General features: G+C 44.4%; 1 protein-coding gene across 1 annotated transcript; it reads right to left on the reverse strand.

The window, feature by feature from the left end:
* Positions 1-1041: 1041 nt before the first annotated feature.
* Positions 1042-20872, reverse strand: ATP6V1A (ATPase H+ transporting V1 subunit A; the record flags this gene model as incomplete). The annotated part of the gene is given in 10 exon segments (XM_056559945.1): positions 1042-3894; positions 4165-4336; positions 5673-5767; positions 6701-6904; positions 8071-8134; positions 15283-15397; positions 16773-16895; positions 16976-17084; positions 19409-19571; positions 20721-20872. Coding segments are annotated over 10 exon segments (1290 nt in total), but the record flags the coding sequence as incomplete, so codon positions are not given.
* Between the last annotated feature and the right edge of the window lie 782 nt (positions 20873-21654).

Consider the following 21654-nt stretch of genomic DNA (forward strand, 5'->3'; position numbering starts at 1 on the left):
ATAATTTGTGACCTCCACAAGACCAGTACACTCCTCTCCTGTATACTCTATACTGCTGTGGATTCTGCTCCTCCACTATATAACTCTCCCCCTGTGACCCCCACATGATCAGCACACTCCTCTCCTGTATACTCTGTACTGCTGTGGACCCTGCTCCTCCACTATTTAACTCTCACCTTGTGACCTCCACATGATCAGCACACTCCTCTCCTGTATACTCTGTACTGCTGTGGACCCTGCTCCTCCACTATATAACTCTCACCCAGTGACCTCCACATGATCAGTACACTCCTCTCCTGAAATACTCTGTACTGCTGTGGACCCTGCTCCTCCACTATATAACTCTCACCCTGTGACCTCCACATGATCAGCACACTCCTCTCCTGTATACTCTGTACTGCTGTGGACTCTGCTTCTCCACTATATAACTCTCACCCTGTGACCTCCACATGATCAGCACACTCCTCTCCTGTATACTCTGTACTGCTGTGGACCCTGCTCCTCCACTATATAACTCTCACCCTGTGACCTCCACATGATCAGTACACTCCTCTCCTGAAATACTCTGTACTGCTGTGGACCCTGCTCCTCCACTATATAACTCTCACCCTGTGACCTCAACATGATCAGCACACTCCTCTCCTGTATACTCTGTACTGCTGTGGACCCTGCTCCTCCACTATATAACTCTCACCCTGTGACCTCCACATGATCAGTACACTCCTCTCCTGAAATACTCTGTACTGCTGTGGACCCTGCTCCTCCACTATATAACTCTCACCCTGTGACCTCAACATGATCAGCACACTCCTCTCCTGTATACTCTGTACTGCTGTGGACCCTGCTCCTCCACTATATAACTCTCACCCTGTGCCCTCCACATGATCAGCACACTCCTCTCCTGAAATACTCTGTACTGCTGTGGACCCTGCTCCTCCACTATCTAACTCTCACCCTGTGACCTCCCCCACATGATCAGCACACTCCTCTCCTGAAATACTCTGTACTGCTGGGAATTTCCACTTCCCACATAACAATAAAAATTCCATATTTTTTAGTTTTTTTTTTTTTTTTTTACATTTAAATTTATATTTTAATCTTAAGAATTTAAACAACTTTACACAAATTTCAAGTCATCGTTCGTAGTCATCGAGTGCGTTACTGTGTCTTTAAATCTCTTTTTTTTTAACTTCTTTGTAAGGAAAAAAGAAAAATGAAAACGGAACGAATAATACAGTGAACAAAAGCGCAAAAAACACGTACAACAAGAACAACGAAAAATAATAGGATCCAGGAGCTGCTCACGGCGGCGCCCCCCGCAGGAGACCGCCGACAGTACAATAAATACACATCTCTATCATCTTTACATATCTTGCATCAAGGGGTAGTCACCCCCCCCCCTCCCCCCCACCCTTTGGGGCAGATAGGGCAGAAAGGCATCTGTGCGGAGGGGGCGAGGACAGATTATACGACAAAGAGCGATGAGGGAACACGACAAATGAGCGGACACATAGGGGGCGGCGTCACATACAATTCACCAGCATTTACTCCAGGTATGGGGGGGGGGGGGGTTTAGGAGAAGAGGTGGAGGGGGCAGATATACTGGGCCACGATCCTCAGCGTGTCAGCAGCCACGTGACAACTTGTTCAAATTTCCCTATAGGTTGTCAGTACCATATTCTGTATAACAGTGGTCTCCAAACCGTGGACCTCCAGCTGTTGCAAAACTACAACTCCCAGCATGCCCGGACAGCCAACGGCTGTCCGGGCATGCTGGGAGTTGTAGTTTTGCAACAGCTGGAGGCCCGCAGTATGGAGACCACTGCATCAACTCAATCACGGGGTAAAAAAAAAAAATACAAAATCGGGGTTCTAGCTTTAGTTAAGCCGTATATGGCCGCGACCTTAAAGTATATCGCCATCGCCATCTTTTAGCGTTTTTTAGCTTAAAAAAATTCAGTGCAGATTTAATAACGTGGCTTATATAATGGCCCGGACTCTGTCCCAAATAGTTTGAACAAGACGTTGACACATGATAGAATGCTGCCTGCAGCCAACACTAGGGGGAGCTAAAGAGCTGACTGCATACAGGGCCTAGATAGAACTGAATAATAACACAGTCTACGGTATTGTATCGTGTATCGATGTCTGTATACAATATTTAGAGCATTAAAAAAAGGAGGGTGGGGCGGCTACTGTCTTTGTGGGTTCCCATTCGCAGACAGGAACTGAAACTCTTCCATTCACTTCAATGGGTTCAGCTGCAATACCGGGTACGGCCAATATTGAATGTACGGCGCTGTAGAGCTCATATGAGCTGATCAGCTGATTAAGGTCCTCACCCTACATGCGTCATTTTGCCTCTTTGCCAATTAAATAACAAAAAAAAAGTTCTGCAATTTTCTAAATATGTTTCAGTTCTTACAGTTTTCAACATCTCTGCTGGCTGTCTGTGAATGGAAATCTTGCTTAATAATTCTACTGCAATTTCTCCCCCCCCCCCTGCTTGATTGCTTATGGCAGTGTTCTCCCAACCAGTGGGCCTCCAGCTGTTGCAAAACTACAACTCCCAGCAAGCTCAGACCGCTGACGGCTGTCCGGGCATGCTGGGAGTTGGAGTATTGCAACAGCTGGAGGCACACTGGTTGGGAAACATTGCTTCAGAGCCACAGTGAAAAAATATTAAGGAATTGCTTAAAGGGCTATATCTTACAAAACACAGGGGATATCTTACAAAAACAGCACCAGCCCCTGTCCTCAGGTTGTGTTTGGTACTGCAGTTCCACTGAAGTGAATGAAGCCAAATTGTAATACCGCACACAACCTGAGTACATGGGTGGCGCTGTTTCTCAGACTCTAGACCAGTGTTTCCCAAAGAGGGCACCTCCAGCTGTTGCAAAACTACAACTCCCTACATTCCCAGACAGCCGAAGGCTGTTGAAGCATGCTGGGAGTTGTAGTTTTGCAACAGCTGGAGCCACACTGGTTGGGAAACACTGGTCTAGATAGTGGTTCTGGAAGGTGGAGCTTTGCTTTACAGCTTGGATTTGGTTGTAATACCAAACACAACCTGTGGACAGGGGTGGCGCTGTTGCTCACATTCTAAGACCAGTGTTTACCAACCAGGGTGCCTCCAGCTGTTGCAAAACTACAACTCCTAGCATGCCCGGACAGCCGAAGGCTGGTGTGAAAACACTGTTCTAGAAGAACGTATGACGACATCTGGAATTAAGAGGTAAGACACAAGATGTGGCCGGGGGATCATGCAATCTGGCTCAGATTACTGTGCAAATGGGGATACCTATTTAAGAACTACAAGTCCCAGCTAGGTAAACCTAATCCTTTGACGACATTTGGAATGTGCAGAGCTTTGGAGTGAAACCTGGTGGCTTTTCTGGCTGTTGCGAAAGTCTTAGCAGGCTCCGAAAGCAGAAGTCTTGCTAGCATGCTGGGAGTTGTACTTCTGCACAGCTGGAGTGGCACCGGATGCGGCAGCGGTGGAAAGTAGATTAACAGAAAAAACTTAGCTGCCAGGTTGCAGCATCTCCCTCCTCCTCCCCCCCCCCCCCAGCTCCATAGACTTTCCCATAAGAATGCACCAATGGGATGAAAGCTACACACACACCACCAATTACACACTGGAATGGACGCTATCTGAGAAGGAAGGAGGGCAGAGGGGGCTACTACACATGGGAGGGTGGTCTGGTGTCTAGAGTAGATATACGGGAGCCCCAGTCTTGATGCAGCAGCTGGAGGTCTGAGATGATGGGTGGTGGACAGGTGGTCGGCCCTCTATGGCTCTTAGTCTTCTAGACTACGGAAGGCGTTCTGCATGTCTTCCAGCAGCTGAGCATAGTCGCCCTTAATCTTGGCTTCTCCTTCTTTCACCGGGTCCTGGGAAAAAACAAAGAACGTGAGCGGAGAGATCGGTGAAGCGTGGTGGAGCCTTGCGCCATGCGCAGGAGGTGGAGGCTACATCCCGTCAGTAATAACAGGCTGCGCAGGACAAAAGGAATCATTCACAGTAAATGGCGCTGCTGATCTTGTGACTACCAGCACAGAAGTGAGGCCGCCTGGGAGCAGGGAAATCATCAAGGTCTTATCCAGGTCTCCCCACAGCCTCCTCCAACTAACCCTTCATCACCCAGCATGCATCACTCTCACCTTGAATTTCATGGAGGTCAGTCTGTACAGGATCTCTCCCATGTTTTCCCTAATGATAGCCCACGTGATCTTGTTGTCACTCTGTGCCGTGGTCTCCACGGCGCGGCGGGACATGTCGTAGAAGGCGATCATGTTGTAGAGTATGCCGACCGTCTTGTAGAAAGGACAGAACCTGAAAAAGGAAACATAGCAACGATTATCAGATCGGAGGGAATCTGCACAAAAAGGAACGAGAACAAGTTAATAATGGGACCGCAACAGAAACAACAGCACTAACGTAAAGGACAACTCCCGACCCTCCACACCTTAAAGGAGATATGCACAATGAAAAATGTTCTTCCCCTGTGCCCGGGCTCCAAAAAAAAATAAAACTTTAACTCCCCTTCCCATGTTCCCCCGTTGCGGAGATATCGGGTCCGGTTCCTCTGGTGCTGAAGGTCTTCTGGCTTCTTTAGGCTCAGAACGTCACAGAGCCGTCAGCGTATCATCAGCCATGTAATAGGCTCAGTGAACTGTCATGTAAGGAGCTCTGCCCGGGTTCTGCCAGTGCGCTCAGCCTATCATCAGCTGAGGTGGGACATCGCTGCGGCCGGTGGATACGCTGACGGCTCCGTGACGTTCTGAGCCAAAAGAAGCCAGAAGACCTTCAGCACCAGAGGAACCGGACCTCATATCTAATTTTTTTTTTTATACTGCATATCTCCTTTAAGCCGGGGACAACTTCTGACCCTCCAGCACAAATGCGGGAGACAACATCCAACCCTCCAGGCCTAATGCTGGGGACAACTTTCGAACCTCCAGCTCTAATGGCGGTGACAACTTCCAATCATCCAGCCCTAACGCTGGGGACAACTTCTGACCCTCCAGCCCTAATGCCGGGGACAACTTCCACCCCTCCAGCCCTAATGCCGGGGACAACTTCCACCCCTCCAGTCCTAATGCCGGGGACAACTTCCACCCCTCCAGTCCTAATGCCGGGGACAACTTCCACCCCTCCAGTCCTAATGCTGGGGACAACTTCCACCCCTCCAGTCCTAATGCTGGGGACAACTTCTGACCCTCCAGCCCTAATGCCGGGGACAACTTCCACTCCTACAGTCCAAATGCTGGGGACAACTTCCACCCCTCCAGTCCAAATGCTGGGGACAACTTCCACCCCTCCAGTCCTAATGCCAGGGACAACGTCTGACCTTCCAGTCCTAATGCCAGGGACAACTTGTGACTCTCCAGTGCTAATGCTGGGGACAACTTCCACCCCTTCAGTCCAAATGTTGGGAACAACTTCCATATTGAGGTCTCTGCTGTCTACAGGGTCTGGTTTACATGCACATGTAATTGTTATGCAGGCGTGATGTGTATTCCAACCCTTGCTGTATGGAATGCACATCACGCCTGCATAACAATTACATTGTGCATGTAAACCAGACCCCTGTAGACAGCAGAGACCTCAATATGTATGGTACGTACAGTATGATGGGCGTTATATGCGGTGGCGGACATCCTCTCACCTGTCATATGGGGTGTAGCCGTTCTGCTGCAGGAAATCGTCCTTTAACAGTTTGGCCACCTCAAGAGTGATCTTATCGGTTTCTGCCAATGAAGCCTGAAATGAAGCAGCAGAGGGCGGTGAATGGTAGAAGGTGATCTGTCATCCGTGATCATGTCTGATCTGTCATCCGTGATCATGTCTGATCTGTCATCCGTGATCATGTCTGATCTGTCATCCGTGATCAAGTCTGATCTGTCATCCGTGATCAAGTCTGATCCGTCATCCGTGATCATGTCTGATCCGTCATCCGTGATCAAGTCTGATCCGTCATCCGTGATCAAGTCTGATCCGTCATCCGTGATCATGTCTGATCCGTCATCCGTGATCATGTCTGATCTGTCATCCGTGATCATGTCTGATCTGTCATCCGTGATCATGTCTGATCTGTCATCCGTGATCATGTCTGATGTGTCATCCGTGATCATGTCTGATGTGTCATCCGTGATCATGTCTGATGTGTCATCCGTGATCATGTCTGATGTGTCATCCGTGATCATGTCTGATCTGTCATCCGTGATCATGTCTGATCTGTCATCCGTGATCATGTCTGATCTGTCATCCGTGATCATGTCTGATCTGTCATCCGTGATCATGTCTGATCTGTCATCCGTGATCATGTCTGATCTGTCATCCGTGATCATGTCTGATCTGTCATCCGTGATCATGTCTGATCTGTCATCCGTGATCATGTCTGATCTGTCATCCGTGATCATGTCTGATCTGTCATCCGTGATCATGTCTGATCTGTCATCCGTGATCATGTCTGATCTGTCATCCGTGATCATGTCTGATCTGTCATCCGTGATCATGTCTGATCTGTCATCCGTGATCATGTCTGATCTGTCATCCGTGATCATGTCTGATCTGTCATCCGTGATCATGTCTGATCTGTCATCCGTGATCATGTCTGATCTGTCATCCGTGATCAGGTCTGTAATAGACCAAGCACACACATGTAGATAAATGAGTGATTCGGGTCCATCTTACCTTCCCGACCAGCTGGACAATCTCAGCCAGGTCCTCCTCTTCCTGCAGAATTTCCCTGGCTTTGGTCCTGAGAGGCACAAACTCGGGGAAGTGTTTGTCATAGTACTCGTCCAGCGCCCTGGAGTACTTACTGTAGCTGATCAGCCAGTTCACAGAGGGGAAGTGCTTCCTCTGAGCTAACTTCTTATCCAAACCCCAGAAGACCTGCACACACAGGAAGGAGGGATCAGGCACACGCTGGTCAATTATGGCATATAGGAATAAACTGGACTATGTGCACACAGCACTACTGCATCTCATAGGAATACACTGGACTATGTGCACACAGCACTGCTGCATCTCATAGGAATACACTGGACTATGTGCACACAGCACTGCTGCATCTCATAGGAATACACTGGACTATGTGCACACAGCACTGCTGCATCTCATAGGAATACACTGGACTATGTGCACACAGCACTGCTGCATCTCATAGGAATACACTGGACTATTTGCACACAGTACTGCTGCATCTTATAGGAATACACTGGACTGTGCACACAGCACTGCTGCATCTCATAGGAATACACTGGACTCTGTGCACACAGTACTGCTGCATCTCATAGGAATACACAGCACTACTGCATCTCATAGGAATACACTGGACTATGTGCACACAGCACTGCTACATCTCATAGGAATACACTGGACTATGTGCACACAGCACTGCTGCATCTCATAGGAATACACTGGACTATGTGCACACAGTACTGCTGCACTCTCATAGGAATACACTGGACTATGTGCACATATCACTGCTGCATCTCATAGGAATACACTGGACTATGTGCACATATCACTGCTGCATCTCATAGGAATACACTGGACTATGTGCACACAGCACTGCTGCATCTCATAGGAATACACTGGATTATGTGCGCACTGCACTGCTGCACCTCATAGGAATACACTGGACTATGTGCATATATCACTGCTGCATCTCATAGGAATACACTGGACTATGTGCACATATCACTGCTGCATCTCATAGGAATACACTGGACTATGTGCACACAGCACTGCTACATCTCATAGGAATACACTGGACTATGTGCACACAGCACTGCTGCATCTCATAGGAATACACTGAACTATGTGCACATATCACTGCTGCATCTCATAGGAATACACTGGACTATGTGCACGCAACACTGCTGCACCTCATAGGAATACACTGGACTATATGCACGCAGCACTGCTGCACCTCATAGGAATACACTGGACTATGTGCACACAGCACTGCTGCATCCCATAGACATACCCAGGAGATTCTGTTGTGTGTGCCGAGTCAGCTGAGGAAGCATGCAAGAATGAGAAATATACATTACCTGTACAATACCCAGGGTGGCAGAGGTGACAGGATCTGAGAAGTCTCCACCAGGTGGCGACACACTAGAATTGAAACACACAAAAAAGCAGGACATGAATAGGTTTCCTATGTCTCCACCACCTACCGGTATATCTATTTATAGTGTAATGTATTAAAGACAGAAATAACTCAAATGTTATAATGCCCAAAACTCTCAGGCTGCCGAACCTCCGAATACACTGAAAGTCAGGCTCGGCTGTCAATCGAAGTTGATCGCAGTGTCTAAAAGTGGTAAAATATAGTTCCTGGTTCTTTGTCTCAGCTGATTGGGACCCTGCCAACTCACAGCAGAAGTCTCGAACAGCTAAGATGCCATCCAGAGGGTTCTTTCCTGCCTACGTGATGTCAGATGGGAGCACTGATAATATAGACAGCACTCACCTGCCTCCACGCCCTATGATCGCCGCTCTGCTATTCTAGTCTGGCTGAGCAGCCTGTAGTAATGGAGCACCGATAATACTGATTAGAGATGAGTGAACTTACAGTAAATTCGATTCGTCACGAACTTCTCTGCTCGGCAGTTGATGACTTTTCCTGCATAAATTAGTTCAGCTTTCAGGTGCTCCGATGGGCTGGAAAAGGTGGATACAGTCCTAGGAGACTCTTTCCTAGGAATGTATCCACCTTTTCCAGCCCACCGGAGCACCTGAAAGCTGAACTAATTTATGCAGGAAAAGTCATCAACTGCCGAGCAGAGAAGTTCGTGACGAATCGAATTTACTGTAAGTTCGCTCATCTCTAATACTGATCAATGCTGTTCTATAGACCAGCATTGTTCAGTGTTTGCAATCGAAAGATTATATGTAATAGTCCCTTAGGACCTGGCCAGTTTCCTTTTTGCGTTTTCATTTTTAACTTCTTCCCCTCTAAAAACCGTAACTTTTTTATTCTTCCACCTATATACCCATATGAGGCTTATTTTTTGCATGACCAATTTTACTTTATAATGACACCTTTTATTTTACCATAAAATGTACGGCGCAACCGGAAAAATATTATTCTGGGGGGGAAATTGAAAAGAAAAAACACAATATTGCAACTTTTGGAGGGTTTGTTATTATGAAACGCACTTTACGGTAATAACTGATATGTTTTCTTTATTCTGTCAAACAATTAAATGATACGATTAAAATGAAACCTATGTTTACATGCTTTACTATTATACTACTTTAAAAAAAAAATCTAACTTTTTAATCCCTTAAGGACTCAGCCCATTTGGGCCTTAAGGACAATTTTATTTTTAAGTTTTCGTTTTTTCCTCCTCGCCTTCAAAAAATCATAACTTTTATATTTTCACCCACAGATCAGTATGAGGGCTTGTTTTTTGCGCGACCAGTTGTCCATTGTAATGCCATCACTCACTTTACCATAAAATGTACGGTGCAACCAAAAAAATGCTATTTGTGTGGGGAAATTTAAAAGAAAACCGCAATTTAGCAAATTTTGGAAGGTAAAAATGACATGTATTCTTTATTCTTTGGGTCTATACGATTAAAATGATCCCCATGATAATATACTTTTCTATTACTGTTGTGCTTAAAAAAAAAAAAAAAAAAAATCGCAAACTGTTTAACCAAATTAGTACGTTTAAAATCCCCCTATTTTGAAGACCTATAACCTTTTCATTTTTCCGTATAAGCGGCGGTATGAGGGCTCATTTTTTGCGGCGTGATCTGTACTTTTTATTGATACCATATTTGTTTATATAAAACTTTTAATAAATTTTTTTATTAATTTTTTGGGGGGAATAAAATGTTATAAAAAGCAGCTATTTTGGACTTTTTTGTTTTTACATTCACGCCGTTCACCGTACGGGATCATTAACATTTTATTTTAATAGTTCGGATATTTACTCACGCGGCGATACCAAATATGTATATAAAATATTTTATTTTTATTTTTTTTACACTTTTTGGGGGTAAAAGGGAAAATGGTACAATTTACATTTTTATTAGGGGAAAGTGTTTTTCACATATTTTTTACTTTTATTTTTACACTTCGCCCATAGGGGACTATTTATAGCGATTGCTAATACTGTTCAGTGTTCAGCTCGATCGCAGACCAGAGCTGAAGACCTGTGGAAGGCAGCGGAGGCAGGTGAGGAGACCTCCGGCCGCCATGCTGGATGATCGGATCGTCGCGGCAGCGCTGTGGGGCGATCCGATCATCCAAAGTACCGCACTGTCGTAGATGCCGTGATCTGTACTGCAAAATGTAAACAAATGGGGCTGAGCTGCAATACCAGTGTATGGATGTGTGGATCTCTTTTTTTTCTTTTTTTTTTTAACATAAAAATATTTTAAAAAAATCAGACACTTTTGATCTCATACAACCCCGTGATGGTCACTTGTGAGTTATGGTGCATTTGTGATATAAGCTAAAGCCTCGTCATCCACTGGAATGTCTGTGTTTGGGGGTTTGAGGATTTAATAAAATGGCTTATAATACTCTATATCCCATAGTCGGCAATGAAAGGCGCCAACATAGGGGAGCGTGATGGAGGGGGCCGGGGGCGGACGGGTTTTTTCGCACCTCTGACTCTGGCGTAGTTCAGTTTCTTTTGGCCGCCGGAGAGAGAACATTGGCAGAACCTCAAATTCACCATGTGTGATCTGGCGCAGACTACCAGATCGACCGCACTTAACTCTTAAGATCCCGGCCGCTGCAGAATATTAAAGGGGTACGCTGCTGGAAAACTTTTTTTTTTTTTCAATCAACTTGTGCCAGAAAGTTAAACAGATTTGTAAATTACTTCTATTAAAAAAATCTTAATCCTTCCAGTACTTATCAGCTGCTGTATGCTCCACAGGAAGTTCTTTTCTTTTTTAATTTCCTTTCTGTCTGACCACAGTGCTCTCTGCTGACACCTCTGTCCATGTCAGGGACTGTCCAGAGTAGAAGGAAATCCCCATAGCAAATCTATCCTGCTCCGGACAATTCCTGACATGGACAGAGGAGTCAGCAGAGAGCACTGTGGTCAGACAGAAAGGAAATTCAAAAAGAAAAGAACTTCAGCTGATTAGTACTGGAAGGATTATGATTTTTTAATAGAAGTCATTTACAGATCTGTTTAACTTTCTGGCACCAATTGACTTAAAAGAAAATATTTTTCCAGTGGAGTACCCCTTTAAGTCTATTATGTGGCATTGGCTTCCTAACTTGTTTAAAAATTTACCCATACCAATATATAATTATTTTTATTTTTTTATACCTTCACTTGAGAGTAACACCTCGCCTTCTATGAGCCGCCATTTAAAAAAAAAATTATTAGTATTATTTGATCCCAACCAAAGTACCCCCAGCTGTAGCAAAACTACAACTCCCAGCATGCCCGGACAGCATCCATGTACTGCTGCCACCGTTCCTACCAGTGACCTCACTGCAGGATTTTCCGTGATATAGTGGTGCGGTCTCTCCCTCCTTCTACTGCAAATACTATATAAATATAGAGCACGCGGTGGGTGTCGGCTGTATATAGCAGCCGGCACCTGTCTGCAACATCAGCCGGATCCCAGTAGTTTAACCCTCTACATGCCGTAAAAAGACATTTTGGCGGCTATTAAGAGGTTAATGGGGTGATCCGACTAAAGATATTCATAAAATATGGCAAAACTGTCTCGTAAATGGAAACTGGAAACACCGACCAATCAGGAAACCTGGATCCTATCGAAGAGGCCCGACCCATCAAGAAAACATAAGACCCATGGGAAATGCAACATTTCTGATTGGTGGGGTAAATGTTATAAAGGTATACAGTCTTAGTATACAGAATTAGTCTTTAACCCCTTAAGGACTCAGGGTTTTTCCGTTTTTGCACTTTCGTTTTTTCCTCCTTACCTTTAAAAAATCATAACCCTTTCAATTTTCCACCTAAAAATCCATATTATGGCTTATTTTTTGCGTCGCCAATTCTACTTTGCAGTGACATTAGTCATTTTACCCAAAAATGCACGGCGAAACGGAAAAAAAAAATCATTGTGCGACAAAATTGAAAAAAAAAACGCCATTTTGTAACTTTTGGGGGCTTCCGTTTCTACGCAGTGCATATTTCGGTAAAAATTACACCTTATCATTATTCTGTAGGTCCATACGGTTAAAATGATCCCCTACTTATAAAGGTTTGATTTTGTCGCACTTCTGGAAAAAATCTACATGCAGGAAAATTTATACGTTTAAAAATGTCATCTTCTGACCCCTATAACTTTTTTATTTTTCCACGTACGGGGCGGTATGAGGACTCATTTTTTGCGCCGTGATCTGAAGTTTTTATTGGTATGATTTTTGTTTTGATCTGACTTTTTTATCACTTTTTATTCATTTTTTAATGTTATAAAAAGTTACCAAAATACGCTTTTTTGGACTTTGGAATTTTTTTGCGCGTACGCCATTGACCGTACGGCTTAATTAATGATATATTTTTATAGTTCGGACATTTACGCACGCGGCGATACCACATATGTTTATTTTTTTTTTTTTTACACTGTTTTATTTTTATTATGGGAAAAGGGGGGTGATTCAAACTTTTATTAGGGAAGGGGTTAAATGACCTTTATTAACACTTTTTTTTAACTTTTTTTTTGCAGTGTTATAGCTCCCATAGGGACCTATAACACTGCACACACTGATCTCTTATACTAATCATTGTTATCCCATAGGGACCTATAACACTGCACACACTGATCTCTTATACTGATCATTATTATCCCATAGGGACCTATAACACTGCACACACTGATCTCTTATACTGATCATTGTTATCCCATAGGGACCTATAACACTGCACACACTGATCTCTCATCCTGATCACAGGCATGTCTTAACACGCCTGTGATCAGCATTATCGGCGCTTGACTGCTCCTGCCTGGATCTCAGGCATGGAGCAGTCATTCGTCGATCGGACACCGAGGAGGCAGGTAAGAGCCCTCCCGGTGTCCGATCAGCTGTTCGGGACGCCGCGATTTCACCGCAGCGGTCCCGAACAGCCCGACTGAGCAGCCGGGATACTTTCAGTTTCACTTTAGAAGCGGCGGTCAGCTTTGACCGCCGCTTCTAAAGGGTTAATACCGCACATCGCCGCGATCGGCGATGTGTGGTATTAGCCGCGGGTCCCGGCCGTTGATTAGCGCCGGGACCCACGCGATATGATGCGGGATCGCGGCGCGATCCCGCTTCATATCGCGGGAGCCGGCGCAGGACGTAAATATACGTCCTGCGTCGTTAAGGGGTTAAAGGGGTACTCCACTGGAAAAAAAAATATTTTTTAATCAATTGGTGCTAGAAAGTTAAACAAATTTGAAAATTACTTCTATTTAAAAAATCTTAATTCTTCCAGTACTTATCAGCTGCTGTATACTACAGAGGAAGTTCTTTTCTTTTTGAATTTCTTTTCTGTCTGACCACAGTGCTCTCTGCCATGTCAGGAACTGTCCAGAGAAGGAGCAAATCCACATAGCAAACCTATCCTGCTCCGGACAGTTCCTGACATGGACAGAGGTGTCAGCAGAGAGCACTGTGGTCAAACTGGAAAGAAATTAAAAAAGAAAATAACTTCCTGTGTAGTATACAGCAGCTGATAAGTACTGGAAGGATAAAGATTTTGAAATAGAAGTAATTTACAAATCTGATTAAGTTTCTGGCACCAGTTGATTTAAAACAAAATAAGTAGGTTTTTTTTCACCGAAGTCCCCTTTAACGACCATGGACGTAAATGTACGTCCTGGTTTGGCGAGACTTCCCGCACCAGGACGTACAGTTATGTCCGGTATATGACCGTGAGCATCGGAACGGGACCCGCCCGTAATGGCTGACATCTGCGATCGAGCAGATGTCCGCCATTAACCTCTCAGATGCCGTGATTAATACAGATCATGGCATCTGCGGCATTGCGGTACTTTGATTGGATGGGCCGCAGCGCTGCCGCAGCGCTGCCGCAGCGATCCGATCATCCAGCATGGCGGCCAGAGGTCCCCTCACCTGCCTCCGGCCGTCTCCACGGGTCTTTTGCTCTGGTCTGAGATCGAGCAGAACAGAGCAGAAGATCACCGATAATACTGATCAGTGCTGTGTCCTATACATAACACTACACAGTATTAGCAATCAATGGATTGCTATAGATAGTCTCCTACGGGAACATAAAAAGTGTAAAAAAAAAAAAAAAAAAAAAAGGTGAAAAATGTAAAAATAAAAAGTAAAAAAAAAGTGAAAAATCCCCTCCCCCAATAAAAATGAAAATTGACAGTTTTTCTCTATTTTACCCCCAAAAAGCATACATTTTTTTTTTTTTTTTTTTTTTTTATAAACCTATTTGGTATCGCTGCGTGCGTAAATATCCGAACTATCAAAATAGAATGTTAATGATCCCGTACGGTGAATGGCGTAAACGTAAAAAATAAAAAAAGTCCAAAAATGCTGCTTTTTTGTCACATTTTATTTAAAAAAAAAAATTAAATTATCTAAAAGTTTTATATATGCAAATGTGGTATCTAAAAAAAAAAGTACAGATGACGGCGGAAAAAATGAGCCCTCATACCGCCCTATATACGGAAAAATGAAAAAGTTATAGGTGGTCAAAATTTTAGATTTTAGATTACTGATTTTGTACAAAAAGTTTTAGTTTTTTTTAAGCGGTACAAAAATCTTAAAGTATGTAACCATGGGGATCATTATAATCGTATTGACCCACAGAATAAAGAACATATGTCATTTTTACCATAAATTGTACTGTGTGAAAACAAACCCCTCCCAAAAAAGTTTTGGGGTTCGCCGTACATTTTATGGTAAAATGAGAGGTTTCATTACAAAGTGCAATTGGTCATGCAAAAAACAAAACCTCATATTGGTCGGTACATGGAAATATAAAGGAGTTATGGATTTTAGAAGGAGAGGAGGAAAAAACGAAGACGCAAAAATAAAATTGGCCTGGTCCTTAAGGTGAAAATGGGCTTGGTCATTAAGGGGTTAAGACTGTTCACTGTGACAATGGGGCTCATGTTTTGAGCAGAGGGGACACTTGCTATAGGACCCTGGTGTTCAACCTGCGGCCCTCCAGCTGTTGCAAAACTACAACTCCCAGCATGCCTTGATAGCAAACAGCTGTAGGGCCGCAGACTGGACACCTATCAATAATGGCCGACATGTTCCCCTTCCTCAGCTGACCGCTCGTCATACTTACGCCCCCACAATGCTGACGCTGCCTTCCCTCTCGGGGTTTCCCAGACACTTCACCCGTCCGGCTCGCTCATAGAAAGAGGCCAAGCGTGCGCCGAGGTAGGCCGGGTAACCGCTGTCTGTATGGGAAGAAAGCAGGGAAAAGATGATATCGAGGACACCATGTACATAGTTCAGGGTTCCCCAAATAATGTGCCTCCAGCTGTTGTAAAACTACAACTCCCAGCATGCCCGGACAGCCAACGGCTGTCCGGGCATGCTGAGAGGTGTAGTTTTGCAACAGCTGGAGGCACACCGGGTTGGAGTTTTTTTTAGGAGGGTTCAGGTATCAGGGATAGGAGGCGCCGTTTACAGCGTAGATCGGAGTTTCCCAAACAGTGTGCCTCCAGCTGTTGCAAAACTACAACTCCAAGCATCCTGGCAGTTTTAGTTCGGCAACAGCTGGAGGCGCACTGGTTTTTAGTTTTTTGTGTTTTTTTAATTTTTTTAGGAGGGTTCAGGTATTCGGGAGAGGAGGCGCCATTTACAGTGTAGATCAGAGTTTCCCCAAACAGGGTGCCCCAGCTGTTGCAAGACTACAACTCCAAGCATCCTGGCAGTTTTAGTTTGGCAACAGCTGGAGGCGCACTGGTTTTTAGTTTTTTGTGTTTTTTTAATTTTTTTAGGAGGGTTCAGGTATTAGGGAGAGGCGGCGCCATTTACAGTGTAGATCAGAGTTTCCCCAAACAGGGTGCCCCAGCTGTTGCAAGACTACAACTCCCAGCATTGCCCGGACAGCCGTCAGCTGTCCGGGCATGCTGGAAGTTGTAGTTTTGCAAGAGCTAGAGACACACTGGTTTGGAGTTTTTTAGGATGGTTCAGGTATCAGGGATAAGAGGCGATGTTCAGAGCGTAGATTACAGTTTCCCAAATGGTGTGCCTCCAGATGTTGCAAAACTACAACTCCAAGCATCCTGGCAGTTGTAGTTCGGCAACAGCTGGAGGCGCACTGGTCTGGAGTATTTTTTTTAGAGGAGGGTTTAGGTATCAGGGAGAGGAGGCGCCGTTTACAGTGTAGATCAGAGTTTCCCAAACAGGGTGCCTCCAGCTATTGCAAGGCTACAACTCCCAGCATTGCCCGGACAGCCGTCGGATGTCCAAGCATGCTGGGAGTTGTAGCTTTGCAAGAACTACAGACACAATGGTTTGGAGATTTTTAGGGTGGGTTCAGGTATCAGGGATAAGAGGCACCAATTACAGGGTTTCCCTAACAGTGTGCCTCCAGCTGTTGCAAAACTACAATTCCAAGCATGCTGGTAGTTGTAGTTTTACAACAGCTGGAGGCACACTGGTTGGAAACCACAGGCATAGGTAGATTGCAGTTTGAGAAACTTTTCATCAATCTAGGAGATCAGCAGCTGCCAGACATATCTGGCACCGCTGATCTCTGAGAAAGCCAATGATCCCACAGGTTTAAGTCTTGTTACGCTGCCCCCTCCTGGTACAGACACTCACCAGCAGGCATTTCTGCCAAACGTCCAGAGATTTCTCTGAGCGCCTCGGCCCATCGGGAGGTGGAGTCGGCCATCATACTGACGTTGTAGCCCATGTCTCGGAAATATTCTGAAAGTGTGATTCCTGCAGGCGACAAAGCGGACACAGTCAATATCTACATGACCAGCGGGGGGCGACAGAGCGGGGGGCTTCCATGTCCTCACCAGTGTAAATAGAGGCTTCTCTGGCGGCCACAGGCATGTTGGATGTGTTGGCGACCAGGGAGGTTCTCTTCATGATGCTTTCCACTTTACCGTCCACCTCCATAGTCAGCTGGAACACAAAGCAGAGGAGGTTATAGTAAAATATAATAAAAAACCAATATGTAACGCTGCAGCCACAAACCGCCAAAATAAAGATGTCCGACTGGGCCAAGAAAAACAGCTGCACATATGGGAGAGTGCGGCCCGAGCCATAACGGGTGTGAGGTCAAAACGAGTGCACAGGGTAACGGAGGACGACTCCATAAGACTATGCTGACCTGAGACACCAAGACTGACTCCACCAGCAGAATAGTGAGCGCAGCTCTGGAGTATAATACAGGATATAATTCAGGATCAGTACAGGATAAGTAATGTATGTACACAGTGACCTCCCCAGCAGAATAGTGAGTACAGCTCTGGAGTATAATACAGGATATAACTCAGGATCAGTACAGGATAAGTAATGTAATGTATGTACACAGTGACCCCACCAGCAGAATAGTGAGTACAGCTCTGGAGTATAATGCAGGATATAACTCAGGATCAGTACAGGATAAGTAATGTAATGTATGTACACAGTGACCTCACCAGCAGAATAGTGAGTGCAGCTCTGGAGTATAATACAGGATATAACTCATGATCAGTACAGGATAAGTAATGTATGTACACAGTGACCTCACCAGCAGAATAGTGAGTACAGCTCTGGAGTATAATACAGGATATAACTCAGGATCAGTACAGGATAAGTAATGTAATGTATGTACACAGTGACCTCACCAGCAGAATAGTGAGTACAGCTCTGGAGTATAATACAGGATATAACTCAGGATCAGTACAGGATAAGTAATGTAATGTATGTACACAGTGACCTCACCAGCAGAATAGTGAGTACAGCTCTGGAGTATAATACAGGATATAACTCAGGATCAGTACAGGATAAGTAATGTAATGTATGTACACAGTGACCTCACCAGCAGAATAGTGAGTACAGCTCTGGAGTATAATACAGGATATAACTCAGGATCAGTACAGGATAAGTAATGTAATGTAAGTACACAGTGACCCTACCAGCAGAATAGTGAGTACAGCTCTGGAGTATAATACAGGATATAACTCAGGATCAGTACAGGATAAGTAATGTAATGTATGTACACAGTGACCTCACCAGCAGAATAGTGAGTGCAGCTCTGGAGTATAATACAGGATATAACTCAGGATCAGTACAGGATAAGTAATGTATGTACACAGTGACCTCACCAGCAGAATAGTGAGTACAGCTCTGGAGTATAATACAGGATATAACTCAGGATCAGTACAGGATAAGTAATGTAATGTATGTACACAGTAACCTCACCAACAGAATAGTGAGTGCAGCTCTGGAGTATAATACAGGATAACACTCAGGATCAGTACAGGATAAGTAATGTAATGTATGTACACAGTGACCCCACCAGCAGAATAGTGAGTACAGCTCTGGAGTATAATACAGAATATAACTCAGGATCAGTACAGGATAAGTAATGTAATGTATATACACAGTGACCTCACCAGCAGAATAGTGAGTACAGTTCTGGAGTATAATACAGGATATAACTCAGGATCAGTACAGGATAAGTAATGTAATGTATGTACACAGTGATCTCACCAGCAGAATAGTGAGTACAGCTCTGGAGTATAATACAGGATATAACTCAGGATCAGTGCAGGATAAGTAATGTAATGTATGTACACAGTGACCTCACCAGCAGAATAGTGAGTACAGCTCTGGAGTATAATACAGGATATAACTCAGGATCAGTGCAGGATAAGTAATGTAATGTATGTACACAGTGACCTCACCAGCAGAATAGTGAGTACAGCTCTGGGGTATAATACAGGATATAACTCAGGATCAGTACAGGATAAGTAATGTAATGTATGTACACAGTGACCTCACCAGCAGAATAGTGAGTACAGCTCTGGAGTATAATACAGGATATAACTCAGGATCAGTGCAGGATAAGTAATGTAATGTATGTACACAGTGACCTCACCAGCAGAATAGTGAGTACAGCTCTGGAGTATAATACAGGATATAACTCAGGATCAGTACAGGATAAGTAATGTAATGTATGTACACAGTGACCTCACCAGCAGAATAGTGAGTACAGCTCTGGAGTATAATACAGGATATAACTCAGGATCAGTACAGGATAAGTAATGTAATGTATGTACACAGTGACCTCACCAGCAGAATAGTGAGTACAGCTCTGGAGTATAATACAGGATATAACTCAGGATCAGTACAGGATAAGTAATGTAATGTATGTACACAGTGACCTCACCAGCAGAATAGTGAGTACAGCTCTGGAGTATAATACAGGATAAGTAATATAATGTGTGCAGGGCTCTCACCTCAGGAAAGTCCCTCAGTACTTCAGACATCTCGTTTCCTCTTTCTCCGCATCCGACATAGATGATGACATCACTGTTCGAGTACTTGGACAAGGATTGTGAGATCACAGTCTTACCGCAACCAAAAGCCCCCGGGATGGCAGTAGTGCCGCCCTGTACACACCTGGGGAGGGAATCACACATCACATGATCACAATCCCAATGGGGTTGACATTGACGCCTCTGTAGTGCGTCTCTCTTTCTCCTCTTTCTTCTATCCTGATCGTTTGTTACAATGTATCAGTGAAGAGTGCCAAGATAAACATATACTTAAAAGGGGTATTCCAGTAAAAAAATAAAAAAATGTTTCCATATCAACTGGCTCCAGAAAGTTAAACATATTTATAAATGACTTCTGTTCAAAAATCTTAATTCTTCCAGTACTTATCAGCTGCTGAAGTTGAGTTGTTCTTTTCTGTCTGACCACAGTGCTCTCTGCTGACACCTCTGTCTGTTTCATGAACTGTCCAGAGAAGGAGCAAATCCCCATAGCAAACCTATCCTGCTCTGGACAGTTCCTGAGACAGACAGAGGTGTCCACAGAGAGCACTGCTGTCAGACAGAAAGAACAACTCAACTTCAGCAGCTGATAGGTACTGGAAGGATTAAGATTTTTTTCATAGAAGTAATTTACAAATCTGTTTGTCAGTTTTTTCATGGAATACCCCTTTAACCCTCAACTGTGAAAAGGCCAAAAAAATGGTTTCCCAACCAGGGTACCTCCTGCTGTTGCAAAACTACAACTCCCAGCATGCCCGGCCAGCCGAAGGCTGTCCGGGCATGCTGGGAGTTGCAGTTTTGCAATCGCTCAGAATCAACACAGGTTTTTTTTTGTTTTTTCCAGGAAAAAACTTTTTTATATATATCAACTGGCTCCAGAAAGTTAAACAGATTTGTAAATTACTTCTATTGATAAAATCTTAATCCTTTCAGTACTTATGAGCTTCTGAAGTTGAGTTGTTCTTTTCTGTCTAAGTGCTCTCTGATGACACGTGTCTCGGGAACTGCCCAGTATAGAAGCAAATCCCCATAGCAAACCTCTTCTACTCTGTGCAGTTCCTGAGACAAGCAGAGGTGTCAGCAGAGAGCACTGTTGCCAGACAGAAAACAACTACTTAACTTCAGCAGCTGATAATTATTGGAAGGATTAAGATTTTTTTTTTAATAGAAGTAATTTACAAATCTGTTTAACTTTATGGAGCCAGTTGATAAAAGGAAAAAATAATTTTCCTGGAATACCCCTTTAAGTGAAAGTGCCCATTAAAGTACTCACGGGAACAGAGCATCCAGCACTCTCTGGCCGGTCAGCAGCGGGTGATTCGCCGGTAGTTTCTCGGTCACCGGACGGACCGTTCTCACAGGCCACACTTGGACCATCGTGAACTTCTCCTTCACACCCTCAAACTCCAGCTCCAGCACCACGTCCTGAAAGGGAAGAGCAATGCAAAAAAAAAAAAGTGGGGGTGGTCAGTTGTTCATCTCATCATGTACATGCACATGCACAATAACTTGTCCTGTAACACCATTGGTTTTAATCCAACAGAGCTGAATGCATGCATTTCCTTGCTGTAACTGGGTCATGTGATCACCAGTCTGACCCACACAAAAAAAAATCAAAGTAGCAGCATACAGATAGAGCTGGGAGGAGGCGATAGCAGGAAGGCTCTGATAGGTGATGATGTCATCCTGTAGGTCACAGGAAGTCAGCTGACCTAGGAATAACCACTTCCTCACATTGACCACATATAGATGAAACTGTGCTGGAAGGAAACAGATGGCGCTGTAGGACTGGGAAATGCCGGACAGATGCGATGCCATTGTACAGAGAGAGAATGGTTCACCACTTTAGAAATCTGTTGTACAGTTGTTACAATTTATACCCCCTACATTACACCAATTATACCCCCCCCATACATTACACCAATTATACCCCCCATACATACTACACCAATTATACCCCCCCATACATTACACCAATTATACCCCCCCATACATTACACCAATTATACCCCCCTATACATTACACCAATAATACCCCCCCATACATACATTACACCAATAATACCCCCCCATACATACATTACACCAATAATACCCCCCCATACATACATTACACCCCCCCATACATTACACCCCCCCCCATACATTACACCAATTATACCCCCCCCATACATTACACCCCCCCCCATACATTACACCCCCCCCCA

This window comes from Hyla sarda, chromosome 2 (genome assembly GCF_029499605.1).
Source record: "Hyla sarda isolate aHylSar1 chromosome 2, aHylSar1.hap1, whole genome shotgun sequence".
Taxonomy (NCBI): domain Eukaryota; kingdom Metazoa; phylum Chordata; class Amphibia; order Anura; family Hylidae; genus Hyla; species Hyla sarda.